This window comes from Spea bombifrons, chromosome 13 (assembly GCF_027358695.1).
Source record: "Spea bombifrons isolate aSpeBom1 chromosome 13, aSpeBom1.2.pri, whole genome shotgun sequence".
Lineage (NCBI taxonomy): Eukaryota > Metazoa > Chordata > Amphibia > Anura > Pelobatidae > Spea > Spea bombifrons.
The window spans coordinates 16,158,913-16,178,221 of record NC_071099.1 but is presented as its reverse complement, the minus strand read 5'-3'; the positions used below and the strand labels follow the sequence as shown (position 1 = coordinate 16,178,221).

Below are 19,309 nucleotides of genomic sequence, written 5' to 3'. Positions count from 1 at the left end.
TACCTGGCCAAACCAAGTTCATGCCTACGGCAGTTAAATCATACTAGCATTAAAACACCCTCAGACTATAGTGGACCATAATATATTTGGAGATTGTCATCTATGACACAAAGTCTTTTCTGGTTGACACTAGCAACCCACTTTGATACAGCTATATATTTTTGTGTGTTTGAATTCAACCTATAAAAGCTGTTTTTTCTAACATTTTAAAGGAATTTCTGATCAAATATCTGGGAACTTTCCAGTTCTCAGCATCAGCTGTGATTTGTATGATTCTGAAATTGCTTTTGGCTTGATAAATATAATCTTGAAATAATAATTAGTGTGGTTGTCAGCCTAAGCTACCTTTAAAAAAAAACATAAGGAACATCAAATAAAGTTAGCAAGGGAAATAGATTATATATTAAAGATGTCTCGGTGTGAGATTTGTCGAATAGTTCCTAAGAACACTTTAACTTCAAGGATTTAGATTTATATATGATTCAGTGTAACAAAATGACCTACATTGGTGAAAGTAGTCAAAAACATTAAAAAGTACAGTCAACATGCATAGACATATAAAAAAAACGTCATTATACACGAACAATTAGAACAATGTAGAAATAACCACACTTGTTCTCCAAGGTGGTCAGTGAGCCATCCACCAGCGAAGCCAGATGGGCCAAAACCAGGAGAAAAGCAGCAGGATGCTTAAGAACGCCAACAAAAACTGATGAGAGGAGGAACATGAGTTGTCTCAGCTCTGGTCCATACTTCTTCTCTCTTTACGAGTTGAGTCAGACAATGGGCTTCGGCCACAGCCAGCATCCCTAACTATAGCTGTCTTACACGTTATGAAAGTTGTGCATGGAATTATACTTTTCTATGCACCAGTTTGCTGAAATAACATCAATTCAAGCTAAACTTGGCAGTAGACAGGCCTTCCAGATTGTAGGAGGCCCTTAACAGAAAGACCACCGGTGGTAATGGGCGAGGCACAGTGAGAAGTAGAAGGGGATTCTATTAAATGTTACATATTATTACATAATATGCCCAATATGCCCATAACCAACAAAGAACATACAAGTTCTTAAAATTGTAGGAGTGACAGGGCACCCAAAACATTGAAAAAAATATAGATTTTTTTTCTGGGTGCCGCTGGCCGAAAGTGCCGCACTACGTGTGCTTGAAAAAGTAACGCATACCCAGCTGTTGGACTCACTTATGTAATTAGGCGGCCGGCGGCCTTAAAGTGCCGGGTCCGACTTGTCTTCCCCTGTCCAGACCTGTGAATATCCTTAAACAATTGCAAGACAAAATGAATGTATCTCAGCATTCCAATAAATCAAAAACAATATAAACCAAGCAGGAAAGGTCCCAAATCACATTATTGTCACGTACGTCCAGTGATGCAGGCGTTATATAAACCAGCGGAAGTAAAATGTTCTGCTTTACAGCTGCTGAGCTTTTTTGATTTTTTTTCAGTCTCCCGGATGAGCTATTTTTGTATATAAACCTCAGACAGCGTCGATACCTGTTTATACCTGTCTGACTACCTGTGTCACTGTCTTTTAGTACATCTGAATTACCTGCTTTATGCTTTAGGGGGCACTGCTCTCTCTCGTATAAAAGACTCGCTTTCTCCAGACCATCCTCTCACAAGTTAGATTCCCTGCTGCCTCTCTGACTTCCTTCTGTTTCAGCGGATTCATCCCTCTCTTCTAATCTCCCTCCTTCCATCTCTCTCTTCTGTCCCTGTCCGATACCACGCTGCTGCTGCTGCTCCCCTCTCTCCATGATACACTTCTGACTTTAATCCTTCTGCTCTCTTTAAATATTCACACTGCGCTCCCCTTCTCTTCCGCTCTATCCTACCCACCTTTTATGTGTCTTATACATCTCTGTCTTAATCTGTTCTCTCTCTCTCTCCTATCCTGTGACACATACTAATCAAATACTTTTTTTTAATCTTTCACAAAATTTATGTTTGTTGTTTGAACTTTTTATATGTAATTCTTCATTTCCTTTGTGATCCTTTATTATCTGGGTATTATTTGTTCATTCTCTTTTTCAATTTTTATTTTTTTTATTTCTTCTTAGTTTCTTTTCATTGTTCACTAATCTTGAAGTCTTTAACCCTCTACAAATTTCCTATGTAATTCATAATCTTTTTTTTCTTTTTTTATCCTCCATTATTTCATACTCTTCTTTACTACTTCAATTATTGTTCGTCCCTTGTTCCTCTGCCCTTTATCCATTTTTCATTTCCTCCCTTCTCTTCTGGGAAGGGTAATTTGTCTTGAACCCTAGTCCCCTCGGCACCATAGCTCCCCCCAGCCGTTCGTCCCCACGTCCCTTGGCCCCATTCGGCCTTGGGAGGAAGACTTTGGTAGCAGTGGCTATTGGCGTGGTGATGGTCCTAATATTGGTAATCCTTATTCCTGTTCTGGTCAATTCAGTGGGGTCTGATGGCCACTATGAGATGTTGGGCACCTGCCGTATGGTGTGTGACCCCTACCTCAGCAAAACTGGGACCACCACCACCAGTACCAGCATTCGGGCTGGCACTGGAGCTGAACCCCTCAGTGACAGAGGACAACAAGCGCCTTCAACCTTGGTGCAAGGTCCTCAAGGCAAAGCTGGACGCCCTGGCAAGCCAGGGCCACCTGGAGAGCCCGGAGAACCAGGGCCACCGGGTCCAGTTGGACCTCCAGGAGAGCGTGGAGAGCCAGGCAAGCCTGGACCACCAGGATTGCCAGGAGGAGGGGTGACCGGTGCTATTAGCACAGCCACTTATACAACAGTTCCACGTGTGGCTTTCTACGCCGGCTTGAAGAACCCTCACGAAGGCTACGAAGTTCTCAAATTTGACGATGTGGTCACCAACCTTGGAAACAACTACGATGCAGCCAGTGGCAGGTTCAGCTGTACCGTACCGGGCACCTATTTCTTCACTTACCATGTGCTGATGAGAGGTGGGGATGGTACCAGCATGTGGGCAGACCTGTGCAAGAATGGACAGGTGAGTTTCCCAACTGTTGGGATTGTTTTCAGCTGTACCTTTACTTGCCTTTCTTGCATATGTGTGATATGGCAATGCAATGGTCTGGATTAAACACTGTGATCTCCAACGCAATCATGGCGATTGACAAGCAACAAGCCCTGCTGGCAAACTCTTATATGTCACACTAGTTAAGACACCTTTAAAATCTAATTAAATGCTGTTGGTTTTCTAATCAGTTACAATCTTTTTTTCTGATTTAAAAAAATAGATAAAAAGTATTAATCTGTGTGATTTACCGGGATTATGCAAACAAGAAGTGTATAATCGTTAGATTTAAGTTTTCTAAGTACTAATTTATGGCTTTACTCTTGCCAGAATAAAAATGTTTAATTTATATAACTATCTATCTATCTATCTATCTATCTATCTATCTATCTATCTATCTATCTATCTATCTATCTATCGTGTATGTACATATATATATATATATATATATATATAATTATATATATATATATATATATAATGTGTATTGTGCATGTATAAATCCTATGTAAGTGGTCAGTATATCTAAAACCAATGTAAATTCACAAGGTAGCAAGAAATTGTGATATAAAGACAATATGCTAGAGGAGTGACCGAGAGAAAAGAAAGATGAACAAAATAAATTAAAATAAAAAAGAGTATTAAAGGATTTTTTTTCTAGAGACTACTGCTTCCCTCTGAATCCGCAGCATAGACAGTAAACCTCAACTTCAGCGGGAGTTTGTTTCTGGAGGACAGCTCTAATGGGCACTTACTTAATCACTGTAAAGGAGAGTGAAGTCAAAGGGGGGAGACAATATAAATACGATCAACCGCGGAATCTTCCCATTAATGTGGGCTTAAAAACTGAATGGGGATGACAGCAATAATTCTTGAGATTTTGACATTGTTCATGGTGATTAAATATTTTGACCTCTACAAAAAAAATGCATTATTTGAAGCCCCATAGGGGCAATAATGTGGTCCCAACAACAGGACAACCATTCCTAGCACACCTCTGTCTGAGGGTTGTGAGCATTGCAGTCCAACGAATTCCCGCTGGTGGATGAAGGTTATTATGAGTCTGTGATAATAGTAGTTATTTAGCAGATTCAGGAAACATTTAGTTTTTTTACATGCAGTCAGTGTTTCTTGAAGAAACGTTCAAAGCAAGCTTGATTTTTTTGTCTTCAGATCTGTTGCACTGAATCGGTATTTTAGCACAAAGAAGATTTAGATTTAAAATTCAGGTAGTGAAATAAGCGGAGCCACGATACAATATCTCAATCACGCGCTATAAAACGCACTGCTGTGCGTCTGCAAAATGTAATTCTTAAGTCCCTTTATTGCATGGTTGTAAAGGTAAAGGAGTCTCATAAAAAGGTTATTTGGACTGTTTGACAGATACAGGTTGTGTGTGAGATGTTCTAGAATAAAGAGCCTAGAATGAGGACAATTACCAGAGAGCTTGGAGATGCCCATGGGTGCAAGAGGTATCTAGTGTGACCAGAGGAAGCAAGTTCAACCAGCAGAAGGAATACATTATCATAATCAAAAATGAGATAGGAAATATAGAATATCATAATTGTTTGTTTTTAATAAGAGTAGAGCACAAGGCAAAGAAAAATACTTTGGAGTATGAGAGCAAATACTGTTGAGGGACTAAGTTTTAGAGAAGAGAAAAAAGGAGAACATATTAAGCAGGAACATAAAAAGACGGCAAGCTGATCTACAGCATGGAAGAAGAGAGATAATCAGCCTAGGAGATATATAAAGTGAAATATTTAAGCCAGAGGAACAGAGGGAGCTTATCTAGGTAGGATGATGCAGGACAGACGTGGAGCTCGTGAACGGAAAGCTGGTCTAGATATGAGAGAACTAAGCCATAAGTAAAGTCTTAAGCTTCACAAGGCGAATGAGCGTTCCTCTGGTGAGAAACTTAAAGAGAGAGCCAAATGTTCTACAGCTGGCTAAGGCAGAGGACTGGAAACGGGGTAAAGAACAATCACCCAAAGGCGAGAGAGTTAAGTTAGTTTGAAGAACAAGAGCGAAAGTCTGGGAAGATAGACAGCTCAAAGCAGAGGAGCCAGCCTGGAAAACACTATACAATGTTAGGTTCTAGAGGAGAAACCAGTAGTTGAAACACATTGAGGAAGAACTTGACCTAGCCTAGCATCAGGGACCAAAACAGAAGTTTGTCTCCATAAATCAGTATTTTACTCCTACAAATACATAAGTCCCGAAGAAGGCCTGACGGCCCAGGTGTGATCCTCAGTGGAAGTAACTTTTGGCTAGATATAGCGGGTTAAGTCAGGATATTTAGAGGAAAGCCTGGAGCCCAAGAAAGGTTGGAGATGCCGCTATCTTTGGGCTGAAGCAAAAACTCACATGGGGAAGAAAGCTATCCAGAAGAAGAGTATGAAGGATGAGAGATGAACTGTAAACGAATATATTGAACAGATGTAATTACAGGCAGTCAAATGAAGCATCTTATCCTCATGCTCCTTATGAAATCTCTCACCTCTTACTTTACCCAAACCCTGACAACGTATAACGCCCCTTGAGACTTCTGCTCAGTTTAACTCTTTGACGGAGAAGCAGAATTCCCCGTTGATTAACTTTAGAAGGCTATGCAAGAAAAGAGCGGTATAATGATGGTAGGAAATCCATAAGATAGAACGGCAGCAGCAAGCGTAACATTTGTTTAACAAAAGAACGGAACAGCAATTTACACTGGATCTGGCGTGAGGAGTGTCGGACAGAGAATCAATCCGTGTTCTCTCCCGGGGATATTCCAAATAACATCTCAACTCATCTATCAAATATATCTTTTTCCCTTTATATATATATATATATATATGTACCTTAGATCACTGAATAACTACGTTTCCGCCGCGTCTACTTATTTTCTAACCGCTAATCCATCAATATGTTCAAATTTCATATTTCACGCATGTCGATCTGTCAGATGTCTGCGTTACCATTCATCAAATATCTGTGACTTCATCTGTCAGGTACATCCGCGAACCCTATCTATCAATCGGAGATGTATCCATCAACTATCATTTGGCTCATCTATCAAGCGCATCTACTGGAGAATTGATTAAGGCCATTGCATCGTCTTATTAGCTAGTACGATACATTTCGTCGGTATCAATTTTCATAAATATTCATATGGGCGTATATAGGGTTTAATATATAAATATCCACCTATGTGTCTAGATATGCATCGGAATTCTTCGCATTTTTAGAAATGACTCTCATTTAATTTGGTTATCGATGACATATTTCGTAGAGCGCTTGTACCAGGAGGTTGCAAGCCAAAGCCAAATGCCAGCCAAAAAAAAAAAAAACATGGGGTGTCTCGATGTTGCTCGGTATGGGAGTAGAGAATTTCGCCAAGAAAAATGACTGCGAGCGTTGGCATACCATACAGTTGCCCGAACGGATTGAAAAGTTTTAAAGTAACACATTTTAGGAGGCAAAGCTAGGAAACAAAGAATTAGAGAAAGCCTGATGGTGTGAGAGAGAAAACCCTGGAGAGATGGAGCGGAGCCGAGACATGCAACATAACTCCACAGTGAGAACATCACTGCGCCTGCAGTAATTCTGTGTTACAAGACAAGGAGAACAGATTAGCATGGTCTAAGTGATGACAAGTGCATTACAGTAATGAAAGGTTTCACATGGAACAAATAACTCTTCTACGAGGAGTTTGTGACTCCTTCATCAGAAGTGTAGGCATGAAATGGGCATAAGGTGATCCAGAACATAAGCCTAGGTCAAGGTCTAGTAGACCAAAGTACTCATATCCCACAGGGACCCAACGTGTCTACTTGGCAGACTCTGGTAGCCCAACAAAGCCACTGGCCTTGAGAGATTTATTATAATTATATTCATTTATTATGATGTAATGTATTTGATCTAAATTTTACACATTGTGATCTGGCATGTCTTACGTTATACGAAAAAAATCTCGCCCAGTATTCGTCCATACCGTACCTTTGCCAATCAAGGTATGTGTATGCAGGTTTTTGCCTTTATGTCATATGAAGGCACGTCCAAGGTGGTAGATAATTGGAACAACCTCCCAGACGAAACGGTTGAGGGTAATACAGTGAGGGAATTCAAACATACATGGGATAGGCATATATAAATATATATATATATATCTGTATATATTCCCCTAACAGAACTTGCTTCGGATCATTGCGTAAAAGGAATTTAAGAAGTACAAGGCCGGGGTTATTTAAAATATCTGAATATATGATGAGACAGCCATATAACGGTGAATTAAGTAGTATTTTTAACACAAATCCCATTGACATTTATGCTACGTCAGCTTGTTTCATAGACTAATTAATAATATAACCGCATCTCAGTTTCCTTCTGAAAATTAGTTTTTTTTTAAAAGAACCGGAGATTTGGAGAAAAGGTCCTTTCCCCACAAATGGTGTCATTATTGCATCATAGTGTCATCCAATAAGTGTGTACGCAGCCGTCTTGGTGCAACAGTACAATAATTAATGTAAAAAAATGTTGACTACGCATAACGTATAAAATGCCAAAATGCCCTTTTTTAAATGTCTATCTTAAACAGGGCTACGATTTTTTGTTTGTTTGTTTGTTTTTGCTTGCTAGGAATCGTGGGAATTGTAAAACCATCATTCGAATATCAAGGGTTGCCTGTAATACATATTTTTTTTCCTGTGGAAATGTATGCATTGACTCGCTGATCATTGGGATACAATTAATTAAATATCTCTGACTGTAAGACAGAAAGTAGGATTTATTTAGCAAAAAACCCCCCAAAAAATAATAAATAAATCTTCCGGGCACTTTTTTTTTTTTTATTGCTTAAACCGGCCTTTTATGTGATTAAAAAGAATTGATTCACTGGCCTGTAGGGATAAAACATGGAATGTGGCAGGATGGTTTATTACTATAAACACCTATATGTGCATATTACTTATAAGATCAGGTAGATAATGAAAATCTAAATTTCTAGCAACTAAATATATTAAGGTACGTAATGCATTTCTTATATTAATATGTAATCAGATTTATTGATACGTGTACCCTATATAGAATATATATATATATATATATATATATATATATATATATATAGTATATTACTATATGTATTATTAAATATGTACATTTGGGTAATGTATGTACCGGTATATTGTTAAGCAAAAAAAATATGCCTGTAAGCGTGTTATCCAATAAAACACTCTTATTGGAATGCATAACTAATTAAATCACATTTTAAAATGTATGTATTTTACTCTGGCTGTTTAAATGTACATATTGCGATTTTTGACCAACATCTGAATGGGGGTCCGTATAAAGCCCTCATTGGACCCCCTCATGAAACATAGAAGACGAAGATTGAAAGTAGCGTGAAATAGCTTAAAACTCGGGCCTACTGAGGACTCCAAGGCCTAGTGCTTTATTAGGTTAGACGAGGTTGATGCTTCAGGCTTTATCAGAGCTATCAGACATTTTGGTGGCCTTCAAAATACATGGACTCCAGGAAACATGGAAGGAAACGAATTGGAGGGAATTAACCCCTTAAGGAGAATAGGTGGTCCCTAAACCCATTGAAAACAATGCATTTTAGGAACAATGCATTTTGAGCCAGTGCATGTACGGGCTTTGTCATTAAGGGGTTAATATAGGAATCATTTTCAATGTAAATCTTAAAAACAAAACGTTCCCAAAGTTGCTTTCATCCATGTGGTATCCAACATTAAAAGTCGATTTGTAAGGGGGGCTAAAAATATATCTAAGATGGCTGTCTTCAGGAATTTATTCCCACCAAATTTATATTACTTTCATCCAACCAAGTTATATGAAAAATATATAAGTCTAGCATTCGAAGATATTGTTTTCAGCGTGAAATCTTTATATTAACATAACAGAAATTTGGTGGGAATAATATTTTAAAATGAATTGTGAAAATAAATTTCCTGATTGTACCTTAATTTTTGGGGGGTTGGGGGCTAGTCCCCTTCATGAACAAAAAGGGGAAATGGCTCTCGAATCTAACAAGACGACTAGCAGATCATACCTGACTTAGCAAAAGCTGGCAAAGTAAGATTTTGTCCAACTTTCTGTTGGCCTTTTCCGCACTTTTGTCATCAGGTGGCCACTGAGCCCCCAACAAAGCTAACCTGAAGTTAAAGATGGCCCTTGCCTCAATTTCCTAAATTAAGGCAAAGCTTACATATTTCAGTTCATTGTGAAACCTGTTTTAATTTGAATTTAAACTTATTGTAATAAAGTCAGCAGAAAGTAAAAAAAAAAAAAAAAAAGAAGCGATATGTAATCTCAAGGAGTACAATTTTGGCAACACATTCAGAAAACATCTCGTTTTCTGCTGTTTTCCAATAATTCAGAGTCTTTCAATTTTTACTCCGAACGAAACACAAACGTGTTAAACGACTGAGAAAATCGCCGTGTTAAGACAAATCCAGAAAATGTACAGATGCGAAATGTAAATTCCAGAATCAACAACATGGTTATTTTTATATTGTCCAAGAGCTAAGGAACAAAAGTGCAACACAAGGAACACCTAGTGAAATGAAACAAAGTCTAATACTAACACTTAACAGGCTTCCAAAGGCTTTCTTTCCAGTCCATGGGGACCTGGTCAATCTTTGCCACCTGTAACTCCTACGTCATGTGACTTTAGTTATAGCGAGGGGTTATATGGAGTAATAGGAGCTATAAGAGCTATAAGAGGAGGCTATATGGAGTAATAGGAGTTATAGGATGGGGCTATATGGAGTAATAGGAGCTATAAGAGGAGGCTAAATGCAGTAATAGGAGTTATAGGATGGGGCTATATAGAGTAATAGGAGGAGTTATATGAGGAGGCTATATGGAGTAATAGGAAATTTTGTTAGGAGAATTTTCATGGCGAGCTCTGCACACAGATGAGTTAGTCCTTTCTCCTTTCTTCGTGTTGGTTTATTTTTCTCTGCTTCACAGTCTGCTGTCTCCTTCCATAATTCTGCTTATCTCATCTCTTTCTCTCTGTCAGTTGTTATCTTTCTGTGCGTTTCCCTCTCTCCGTTTCCCTTTCTCTATCTGTCCGTTTCCGTCTGCCTGTTCAAATCCGTCACTTTCTTTTTTTCTCTTTTTTTCCCCCTCCAGCTTCTTTCTATTTTATTTTTCTCCTCTGCCAACACCTCCCTTTCTTATATCTGCCCCCAACACTCCGACTTCTTTCCCCCCTGCTTATCCAATTTCAGTTCTCTCTCCTGTTTTCCACATATCATTCTCTGTTAACAGATCTGTTTTTCTCTACATATTATCCCTGTTTAACTCTTTCAGTATCTCATCACGCTTAAGATGTATTTATTCTCTTATAATTAACCCTAACCTGTGCGTTCCGCTTACCACTGACACTCATAATCACCAATCCAGTTTAAATACATTAAAGCGAGAAAAACAGCTCTAAAAAAACCTCTAGATTTGTTTATTTCCAAAATAATGGAAATTAAATAGAGCAGTCCCAATTCCGAGATTTAAATCGAGGGCAAATATGTTTTTTTTAATATGTTTTATATATGGCCGATGACCTATGGAATCACAATAAGCATGTATTTACCTGTCTTCACCTAAACGACTGACTGAATACGGGAAGGAGCTTTGGATCGAGAGTCTCTAGACTCTCCTGTGGCTATAAGCAGAATTACAAGTAAACCGGTCTAAAAAAGTATATGGGCAAAAAAAACTAAAAATTAGAGAAGACAACCCACCAATAAATTCTAAAGCCACAACCATAGCTAAAGAAGGTCCTAAGTGGCGGTAATGTAGGTATTAGCGACATGAGTGTGAACTTCTAGGATGAGCTTTCAAGAGCATCAGGTTCCCTTGATTTTCTTTAGACTTTTTTGTTTGAGTTGATAATCTCGAAAACCACAAACGCCAATATTCATTTTTGTATTGATGCCACCGGGCTAACGAGGCTATTTTTAATATTATGTCGGACGGCTTTATTAAATCGTAAGCCGTGTTGCTTCCATATCCAGATCAAGAAGAGGAAGAATCAACGTGGAGTCACATTCTAATCTCCTTTTCTTACCATAAAGACTCATTCTACGCCTCTCCACCCGATATTAGATTGTATACTCTGTGGGTCAGGGGCTTATTAGGCCTGAGGAGCTCTCTATATATATATGAAATATTCTCTTTGGTTAGTTTGCTATGTGCAACGCCAGCGCTTTGGAAAATTAGGAGGCACGGAAAGGATGGCCTGCAGGATTTCGTGTCTGTTTGATGAAGACATGGAGCCCCTCTCGTGTTAGGGAGATGTGACAGGCTGAGCAGATACATGCTGATCTCCGCTGAAGCACAGGAGGGGAATTGGCTTTATTTAACCGAGGTGAAGGAGGAATAATTCTGAACATAGAAAGGCACACAGAAAAGAAGCAGACGTCCGCAAAGCCGTCTGTATAAATCCTTCTGCTGTTCTGGATCACATCTCCATATAAAACCCTCTGCTAAACCATATATTCATCCCCTCCGCATAATGCCTTCCAATTGCTCCACATAACAGGTGGTACCCCGAGGCAACAAAAACAAGGGGCCTTTCCGTGGTCAGACATTCATTTTTATTCAGAGAGTTGGAAATACAAGTCGACGTGGCTGTACGTTAATGACAGTGTACTTTCTATTCATATACGTTTGGTAATTTGCCAATCTTATTTAGACCAGTTTCACGCTGGCATCATCGATCGACGGTCTTTCGTCTTCTATACGTAGCATCCTAAGGCATGGATGATTGTCGTATTATTTTATTGCCATTTTTAATAACCACCCCTATGATAGCTCTTATGAACTACATATAACCCCCCCCTTTATACCCCTCCATAGAATAAGCTTGAGGACCCCTGGATACATTAAACACATGGTTCTCCACCTCCATGTTTCGTTGTGGACTATCTTTTCTATGAAAAGCACAGCTCGTTTTTGACAAAAAAAATAACTTCATTATCCACATAATCTCATAATAACTCCTTTTTTATCTCTTAACCCCTTAATGACAAAGCCCGTACATGTACGGCCCATTGTCCTTAAGGGGTTAATGCATATCTTTTATATCTTATAAAAACAACATGCCACCATCATGACCCTTCCCGGCATTGTAATACGGCTCGGTGTGTTAATTATTAGTGTATAGGCGTTCAGTATTATTATTATACGGAAGAAGCGATGATGGGGACTAATGCCCTGACAGCCACAAGCAGATCCACAGCCCCGACTTGCTCCGTGCGAGTTAACGCTGGCCCCTGGCAAGCTTTCATAACGTGAGATCGTGACAGCCAGGAAAACGGATTGAGGTTTGCTGCAAGCGGGGCCACAGTTGCATCCGTAGGAAACTCGGGGACGTACAACGTACCCCGAACCTCTGGCAATTTGTCGACGTGCCGATGTGCCAGAGAGTTCCTGTCAACACCGATCAGGGATACCCTATCCAGCCTGCCATGTTGGAAGATGTCTTGGGTGCTTTGAGTGGGATATTCCACTGTCAGATTGCTTTATATTTTTTATCAGTAGTTTAATTGTAAAGTTGATATATTACTGATCTGTCTCATAGAAAAATAGTTGGGCCCAATACTAAAAAAAAAAAATGCCCACCATACCTCACAACTTGTGAAATGGCCAATGTGGGACATGTTTGTTTGAAGGTCTATGGTTAGAGGGGTAAATAAAGGATTTACCAAGGCTTTTTATATGGCTTTGTGATCTATTTTAGACCACAGAGAAACCTAGAGTTACTTGTGTAACTTGAGTAAGGTTCTGATAAGTACACAACGCCATTGGTTGACAACGGCTGTAGGACCCTGTGATACCCTCATATCCAGCAAATGGTGGTGTGGATCCCCAGTGTCTCAAACAAGCACTGTCAATGTACATACATATATATATATATCATTTAAAGGTTTTGGGTCATTTGACTTTTTTCATGGAAAAACATAATTGCAAAAGCGTTTTCTAATGATCAATTAGCCTTTTAAACACAACATGTCATTGGAACACAGGAGTGATGGGAGTGATAAAGAGCCATTGGAACACAGGCGTGATGGGAGTGATAAAGGGCCATTGGAACACAGGAGTGATGGGAGTGAAAAAGGGCCATTGGAACACAGCAGTGATGGGAGTGATAAAGGACTACTGGAACACAGGAGTGATGGGAGTGATAAAGGGCCATTGGAACACAGGAGTGATGGGAGTGATAAAGGGCCATTGGAACACAGGAGTGATGGGAGTGATAAAGGGCCATTGGAACACAGGAGTGATGGGAGTGATAAAGGGCCGTTGGAACACAGGGGTGATGGGAGTGATAAAGGGACTCTGTATGCCTATGATGAGATTCCATTAAAAAGCAGCTGTTTCCAGCTACAATAGTCATTTACAACATTAACCCCGTCTGTGCTGGATTTCTGATCCTTTTTATGTTATTTTAATGGACAAATTTAGCTTTTCCTTCAAAAACAAGGAAATGCCTAAGTGACCCCAAACCTTTGAACTGTTACACTACAGTTACACCCAAATCACCCAAATCAAATAAGGAGCGAAGGGGGGGGGGACATAACAGAGAGCCAGAAAAGTCTCAAATCTTTACAAATTTTAGTTTAATATGCAGAGAAAGATTTATAAACACGATATACCCAGTGGCATCTTCTCATAGCAAACAATCCCGTGTGTATATCTCTTAGTCATTTAGAACAGCCATTCTACGTGTTTATTGGAGAATGTGCATAATTGTTTTATCTTTTAGTACTGGTATAAGATTAAAAATACATTTTCAAGTATTGGGCTTTTTTGTTTTGTTTTTGAAGGCAACTGCATATTAGCCATTTGTGTATGTTTGGTATAGCTATGTCTCCAATATACTCTGACAATAGAATGGCTTAGTCTCAAATACCAAGCCTGACACTCTGAATTATATATATATATATATATATATATATATAAAACCAGCAGAGGAAAGGATTTAATTGTACAGACAGGATTAATCAGCATTGCCATAAAGCATCAGCTCAGTGTGGTGTCTGAGCAGAGAAAGTCACTCAAAATATCACATGACAACAACAATGGCGGCCTCCAGGTCCAGGAAGTTTATCTGACCAAAAATTACATTTTTGTTAACGCTGTCCTACATTTCCATATAAAGCACTGGATTTAAATCCGTGCCTACTTTTGTGTCATAAAACAATTAAAAGTATGAGGCAACAAGTTACTTGATTAAAGTATTATTTCTGGGAAGGATTCAGGCATTAAACAGTACTAGGAGAAGTGTTTCTAAAGCGACAGGGCTGCCGGACAGGAGATGACTTGGCAGCCCTGTCGCTTTAAGGCCAGTGGCTGCCAAATGACATAAGTGTGGCCATTGGCTGGACTCATTTTTATGCTCAGGTGGCACGTGGCCAGGCATATCCCGTTGGGCCAGATGGCCAGTCTGTGCCTGGATGAAACAGAACCTTCAATTTAAGGCTACCTTAGAAGAAGAAGCGTAAGGATTGCAAGTGTTGAATTCGTATGCTAATAATGGGCATACCTGGGAACACTTGTGCCTGGAGACTCCAGGAGAAGCACCGCACTCCCCGCCCACTTCCCTTTTAAATGAGGGTGTTTCTCTGTGCGGGAACACCCACTAATGTCAGTGGGACTGCCTGCGATGTCAGCGGGACCACCCACAACATCAGCAGGACCACCAACTGATGCCAACAAGCAGTCCTGGCCACATCCTGGGTAGGCTCCAGGTAGACGGAGCCCACATGTTCCCGGGTATGATAATGAGTGTCTGCGCACCCTCAGGATGTTTGTATCATTTTGGATTATTACTATTATTTCAGTTCAGGGCAGTGACGCTGGAATCAGCTCTGCTCACGTTAATGGTCCTACACTTTAAACCAAAAATCTAAACACTAGGTACAAGCTATAGGTATGATTCCCAAAAGCCATGTAATAAAATAAGCGGTTAAAGTCCTTCAAATGTAATTTTTTGTGGCAATGATCCTATTAACCTGCCCGATGGCTATGTTTTACTGTCACGAGCGTTCAGTGGTGTGTAGTTATCGCTAATTCTCGGGAAGGAAATGCAGCATATTTTTTATTCTCAGATTCTCGGATTCTCACCTGCCCAATGGCAGAGATTCGAGGCGATGTATACAGCTGATACAAGCCCGGAGGACTTCATCTTCAATGCATGCGCTGAAAGTGAGCCCTGAGGGGGGGTTCATTTGCATGCAACTGCCCTGAGTCTTTAGCGATAGAGGATTCTGTATCGTCTATGCAATACGGGTACAATGATCTTTTTTAGTTTTAATTTGTGCAGATATAAAATGAAACGGTAATTACATATAATTAAAATATACATTTCAATATATATAAATATACGGTATATATATATATATATATATATATATAAATAAATAGATGTATATATATATATATATATATATATATAAATTATATAAAATTACTAAATCTATACATTTTTTAATTATAAAGAAATTTAGTAAATTAACAAAAAAAAAAAAACTACAGTAGTTTTGTGCAGTTTCCCTCGATGTTTACTGGATAAAAACTTTTTGAAACGCTATTACCGTATTTGCTCGATTATAAGACGACCCCGATTATAAGACGACCCCCCAAAATCTGAATATTAATTTAGGAAAAAAAGAAAAAGCCTGATTATAAGACGACCCCATAGGAAAAAAGTTTTACTAGTAAATAAATAATAATTCATGTAAACTATTTGTTTGTTTTTAATTTCCTTTTATTTACCAACCTGCCCTCCAGTTATGCACATCTGCCCCCAGGCATGCCTTATACCCTCCTATATGCCACTCTGCCCCATGATATGCCTTTTAACCCCCGATATGCCACTCTGGCATATAGGGGGTTAAAAGGCATATCATGGGACAGAGTGGCATATAGGGGGACACTTACATACTCAGACACTACCCACCCAGACACTTACCTACCCACCCAGACACTTACCTACCCACTGAGACACTTACACTTCCCTACCCACCCAGACTTTTACCTACCCACTGAGACACTTACACTTCCCTACCCACCCAGACACTTACCTACCCACCCAGACACTTACACTTACCTACCCACCCAGACACTTACCTACCCACCCAGACACTTACACTTACACTTACCTACCCACCCAGACACTTACCTACTCACTCAGGCACTTCACTCACTGCGATGCCTCAGCGCTTGCTGCAGCTCCCGCGGGATTACAGCATGACGCTGTGTGACCCCGCTAGGCCCCGCCTCCTCCAGAAAATTGAAGAGGTCTGTGCAGGGACAGCGCAGTACCGCCGGGTTCCGGTCTTCTGGATGAATCTCCCCAACCGGCTCTGCTTCCCCACAGTGGACGGGCTATCCCGGGAAGGTACGCGATTATGCAACCTCGGCTGCTGCCGGCACTTTCGCCGGCGCTCGGTGATAGACGCCGGCAGCAGCTGAGGTTACCGCACAGGAGGATCCAGGTCCCCTGCAGCGATGCGGGGGATCTGGATCTTAGTCTAATAGTCAGACCTCATTTGAGGTCTGATTAGAAGACGACCCCGATTACAAGACGAGGGTTATTTTTCAGAGCATTTGCTCTGAAAAAAACCTCGTCTTATAATCGAGCAAATACGGTATAATGTTTTGGTATGCACTATTTTTAATTAAAAAAAAAAATATATATATATATATATATATACATATATATATAGTTATGGGGCTTTCCCTGTAAATTAAATGACGTTAATATCCGTATGATTATACCCTGCAGGGTATAGTGCAGGGGAACACGTTTCACATGTTTTCTTAGGTATCGAGCTGGCAGGAATTCCTCATTAAAATATTCTCTGAATATATTTGAATACATTTGCATTGATAAAATGTTTACTAATCTGTAAATATTAAGAATTGGTTTATTAATCTCTGTTTAGAAGCAATATTTCCAACTGCCTTTTAACAGCGGACAGGTCGCTAATATTTCAAGCATCTCAGAAGCAAAACAAGAGACGCTCATAGAGTAATAGGTGTCATTATATAGGATAATAGGAGGAGTTATAGGGAGGGTTATATAGAATAATAGGAGGAGATATAGGGAGGAGTTATAAGGAGTAATAGGAGGAGTTATAAGGGCATATTTAAATCCCTTTTCCAGATACCCCCTTTTTTTTGGGAGGGGGGCACATACAGGATGCGCCCTGGGTGCCAAATACCCTAGGCTTCATCATGATCTTACTTTACAATACAGCGTTCTGGGATATGACATCATACCCCGGTGCTTAGCATAGAGGACAGCAACCCTAGAGGTAAGTGGTGGGGGCAGTTGGGCCTAGGGCAGCATCGGGCCAAGATACTCCAATCAATCTTGGCCAGTGTGAGATAGATGGGGAGAGCGGTACTGAAATGGAAAGGCAAGACACAGTATAAGAGAAAAAGGAAGGCAGTGTGGAGGAGAGGTGCAGCGTATTGAAAGAATAATAAGCTACCGTTGTGAGGAGTGACATGAGAAAAAGTTTAAGTGAAGGAGTAGTAGGAGGAGGAATCACGCCATGAAGATTCAAAACCATCCAAATATTGAAAACACCTCCCAGTCGTTAAGAACAAGTAATTAGCTAATTAAGCCAAAGACAGGCACTTGTTTCCAGCACCGGGGGCGTGGGATTCAAAACACGCTATCCCTTCAGAAATTCTCCGGTTACATGTCTAAAGAAATGCAGGAACGTTTCCAGAGAACAGATGTCTTGGAAGGAACAGGATGGGATGTCAGAGATGTATGGAGGTGGGGAGGAGAGAGAGGAGCTGTAAATGACAGCCTGAGAGGCCAAAGAGAGAGGTTAGAGCGCCAGTCCAGCTGGGAATCAAGGTTACCAAGTACAAGGGAAAATAAAGCATCATATCTAGATGTCTACTCAAAGAAATAGAAAGGTTTCATTCATCCACTCGCTGTAGGTGACTAGGCGTCTACTCACAGGTTCATATGATTTCTCCATTCTCTCCCACTGCATGCGCCTTTACTCAAACTCGTTTACTACTCTACTCTACTCATATTGGGTAATACATATATCCACAATCACACATGCTAATTAATTAATACATTTAACCAACATCACTCACATTAACTGCACCAATCAACCCAATCAAATGGTCTACAGGCCTAACGCACGGAGATCGTTGAAGGCAATGCCACGAGGTTCTCACTTATGTTAATAAGAAAGCACATGGAGTGGAGGTGCCAGCTTCCACCAGCTTCCCCATCTGCTCACACCTATTCACTGGTTTCTCCATCTTCTATTGTTGGAGGGGAAGTGGGCAGGGAGTGGAGTGTTTCCCGATAGAAGTGACCCGGAGAATTGACCCGGAGAAGTGGCGCTTCACCCAGAGCGAAACCCGGAGAGTTCCTAGGTATGCAGATGACCCTGCGTGAACAATCTCCGTCTGAACAGGAGAATATTAGGATATATATCCATCTCCTATATATATAAAAAGGCAGAGAAGAAGTAAAGAAAGATATTCTACAAAGGTTCTAGAAAAGAGTCTTTAAGATACAAGAGGGAGTGCTTTGCTGCATACATACATATTAAGAAGTCATTGCTAAATTAAACATAAAACATGCATATTTCATATACTTCCCTTTTAAATGATAAAATTGGTGACCCATTACAGAACATCCCAATGCAGTCTTTCATTTCATTCTTTCAAACACTAAGCTTTTCTCATTCCCTTACCCTTTTCCAGTTCCATCATGTATGCTCAGCTCTGCTCACTAATAGCACTCACGGAAGCTCATATTCAGCCCAGTTTTGGCTAAACTCAGCAGATACATTTTGCCAAAATTCCGAAGTTCTAATGTGCTGAGCCCCAATTCAGCTGGACACACATACAGAGGCTTCGGCAGCGTGTGTTTCCACCATCTCCTCCATTCTTCACTAGCGTCAGGAGTCATGACCCAACCTTGCAACAACCTTGTCTGTGTCATTCTCGCATTACTTATGGCTAATGTGCCATCAATGGAAACATGACAGGGCTTAAGTGTCCAGCCGAGCATGTCACATAGAAACATTCTGCGGGGTACAAGGAGACTTGGGGTTCTAATTTAAGACAACAAGGAATAAGCATATCAAAAGATGACTTCCGTTATCCAGTTCTCTAAGTCAGTTGTTAGGAGCAACTTATTTGGAGAAGATTGACCATTGATGATTAACCATTGGTGCTTAATACAACCTACGTAGCTATGTTATCAAACGCTGGCAAAGA

General features: G+C 40.1%; 1 protein-coding gene across 1 annotated transcript in view; it reads left to right on the top strand.

Moving 5' to 3' along the window:
* Positions 1 to 2,282: 2,282 nt before the first annotated feature.
* The window catches only part of C1QL1 (complement C1q like 1), a 29,623-nt gene continuing 12,596 nt past the window's right edge, over positions 2,283 to 19,309 (top strand). Inside the window, exon 1 of the mRNA XM_053453553.1 lies at positions 2,283 to 3,001. Coding sequence (XP_053309528.1) covers positions 2,393 to 3,001 — 609 coding nt within the window. The 5' untranslated portion in view covers positions 2,283 to 2,392. The remainder of the gene's footprint in view (positions 3,002 to 19,309) is intronic.